A 3084-nucleotide genomic window follows, 5' to 3' on the forward strand; every position below is an offset into this window, starting at 1 on the left:
AGAAGCATTCTTGCACAAAAAGGCTTATGAAGTCACGTAATGACATTTGTCGCACTTTTACCTTTACAATATTCTGATGCCAATGCTGTTTCTGATGCCAACACATGCTCATAGCATGCATCTAGGCAGGGGCGTAGCTAAGGGTTCGTGGGCCCTGGTGCGAAAGGTCAGCTTGGGGCCCCCCTACATACAACAAAATTAAAATCTCGGTCTGTTTATATTTTAATACATCAAGTATATTATGTTAATAATAGAACTAACATTTAAACATAGGATAGCAGTTTATTGAAATAAAATATTAAAAGAACAAATGATAAAACTGGAGAGGCCCAGGTTACTGGAAGCTCAGATGGTGGCAGACCTAGGAGGAGCAGTAAGAATGTTTGTTGTTAGGAGTGGTAATAGTAGTATTGTAAAGTGCTACTTTTAATATATATAGCATATAACCTGTAATGTTACTTATAAACAAGCAAAACAGAATGCATAATCTCACATCAATTAAATAAAGCTGTGTTATATAATAGTGGAGTTTACATGATCCCACATAATTAGCACATCTGCACATTTATATCTACGTGTATGGTAGAATAGTTGACCGGATTAAGACCTAGTGTAACCCCATTCCTTACTTGTTTATGGGTATGACATAATGAAACACCAAACCCTACCTTAAATCTGTGAATTCCAAAGAGACAACGTGGTCTGTGATTTTCCGGATTCTTAAATGTGACAGTTAACTGTAAACCACTAACCTACAAAATGAAGGACATCTATTAGCATGTAGGTCAATAATTATACTTCATATAATAATTCACATAAAATAAGTTTCACTTACTGGTAACTTTAAAGATGTGAACAATGTTGTTGCCATAACTATTAGTCGAACATTGATAATGAATCAAAGAACAGTCAACAAAACTAGGGAACTGCAAAAGTAACAATGAATGGCCACCCTGCAAAAAGAAAAGGGACAATAAATTTCTGAACTTATATTATATGTAATAGAAACTGGAAAACAACTTTTGTAAGCATCCGCCATCACTTTTATTCCACACAGAAGCATTCATCCAGGTGTCTATACTTTATAGAGTTGTTATACTGCTATGGCTAATGTTTTTACTGTAGTCATCTCTGAAGAAATCAAAATCTAAATGTAGATTATGTGGTCTTTAGCAAGGCGGATGCTATACAAATGTATTATTATGATGCATGCAATAGATTAATAAACTGGAACAACGTAACAGAATATATAGAACTGGAACATGCCCACAAGTTAGTATAAACCTTTTAACTGTGAGACTTGATGTCCAAACCGATATTGAACTGGTAAACTGTATACTCACAAAGCCTATTAAAATGGACATCTCCGGGATTTAGCTTCAGAAAACTTGTCAATCATGCTCGGAATATCAATCTTCCTGGCCCTGCCATTTTCAACACTCAATAGGGCTAAATCACTCAGCCTCTGTTGAGACATTGTGCTCCTAAGGTAATTTTTTATTAATTTCAATTTTGAAAATGATCGTTCTGCAGACGATACTGTCACTGGCAGTGTAAGAAAGAGTAGAAGTGCTATGCAGACGTCAGGTACAGTAGAAGACAATCCAGAGTTCTCAACCAGAAGGAGAATTGCTAGATCTCGTATAGATGAAGATTTTTGGATATCTCCTAGGAGCGCAGATCGGAAACTTAACAACTGAGCAGGAAAATCATTAGACAAGTCATCCTGGTAGAATTCTCGCAATTTAGTTGCTTCTTTGAATACTGTATCATCAGCTTCTGCTGACAATGTTGCTGGCTGAAGAATATGGAATCTTTGTACAACTGTATTCATACCACTGAAGCGATATTGCAGCTGATTTATAGCTATATCCAAACATCTATAAAAGACTGTTGTTTTAAATCTTTCTTCTGGGTCCTGTAGCCTTTCATCCTCACACAGCTCATCAAAGTGTTGCTTGACTTTCTTCACTCTTTTATCTTCAAATTTTGCTTGGATGCCCCAGTTTTCTGCAACAGTCACTGCTGTTCTTTTTACCGCCTCATAATCATCTCGGAAGTTGCTAAGGACTTCAGTGGCATTGTAAATCAATTTGGTGGCATTAGAGAGATCCATGTCTTTTGACTGCAGCATTTTAGAAACGGAGTTAACATTTTCTAAAATTTTGGCCTGCAGAACAACTATGCAAACAAACTGGAATGATTCCAGTTTTTTTTTCAACGCACCGGCCTCATCTCTTTCTTTTGGCTTTGTGGAAAGAATAATTATTTTAGACAAAGCCTGTAAAATATCCCGAAACCTGAACCGCAGTGCTAGTACTGAGTCATATCGAGACGCCCATCTTGTTGGGCAAAGTTGTTTTAAAGTTAGTGAGGATTCTGAAGTAAAGGATGCCAAAAATGCCCACCTCTTCACACTTTCACCAAAGAATTTGTATAAAGACTGAACCACGTCAAAAAAATTGGAAATTTCAGTTATATTTGAAACTGCATCCTGCAAAACTAAATTAAGGTTATGGGCAGCACAATGTATATAAAGAGCATTTTTTTTCTTTGTTAATAATGCGAGCTTGAACTCCTGTGTAAACACCACTCATTGTGGCTGCTCCATCATAGCCCTGACCACGGCATTTTGATAGGTCCAGGCCTTTCTTCTCTATGGTTTCCACTATTGTTTTTTCAAGGCCAGCAGCTGATTGGTCCTCAATAGACTGAAAACCTAAAAAGGCTTCCTCTATTTTGATATCAGTGGCCCTTGAGTTCTCGTCTCTTTGAACAATTACATATCTAAACACTTGACTTAGCTGATCAATTTTTCCTATGTCTTGGGTTGTGTCCATTATTATTGAAAAAAACTGCGACTTCTGGATTTCAGAAACAATATCTTTTTCTATTTTGCTTGCAAGAAGACTTATAAGTTCGTTCTGAATTTGTGGACTCAGATATTTAATGCTTCCTTGTGGTCTCTGCAAAATGTCCTTTAGTATAGGATCATATTCAGCCAGTAATTCAATAATAGTCAGAAAATTGCCATTGTTTACCTCTCCTATTTTTTCTCTGTGGCCACGAAAAGCAAGGTTGGCC

General features: G+C 36.7%; 1 protein-coding gene across 1 annotated transcript; it reads right to left on the reverse strand.

Annotated features, from left to right (window-relative positions):
• Positions 1–262: 262 nt before the first annotated feature.
• On the reverse strand, positions 263–2260 carry LOC146065487 (zinc finger MYM-type protein 1-like). Its single transcript, XM_083179047.1, has 4 exons — positions 1344–2260; positions 836–953; positions 669–752; positions 263–361 (listed from the first exon to the last, which is right to left on the reverse strand). The coding sequence occupies exon 1, from the start codon at positions 2132–2134 to the stop codon at positions 1352–1354; it is 783 nt and encodes a 260-aa protein (XP_083035173.1). The 5' UTR covers positions 2135–2260; the 3' UTR covers positions 263–361; positions 669–752; positions 836–953; positions 1344–1351.
• Positions 2261–3084: the final 824 nt, after the last annotated feature.

This window comes from Crinia signifera, chromosome 1, assembly GCF_055691185.1.
Source record: "Crinia signifera chromosome 1, ASM5569118v1, whole genome shotgun sequence".
NCBI lineage: Eukaryota > Metazoa > Chordata > Amphibia > Anura > Myobatrachidae > Crinia > Crinia signifera.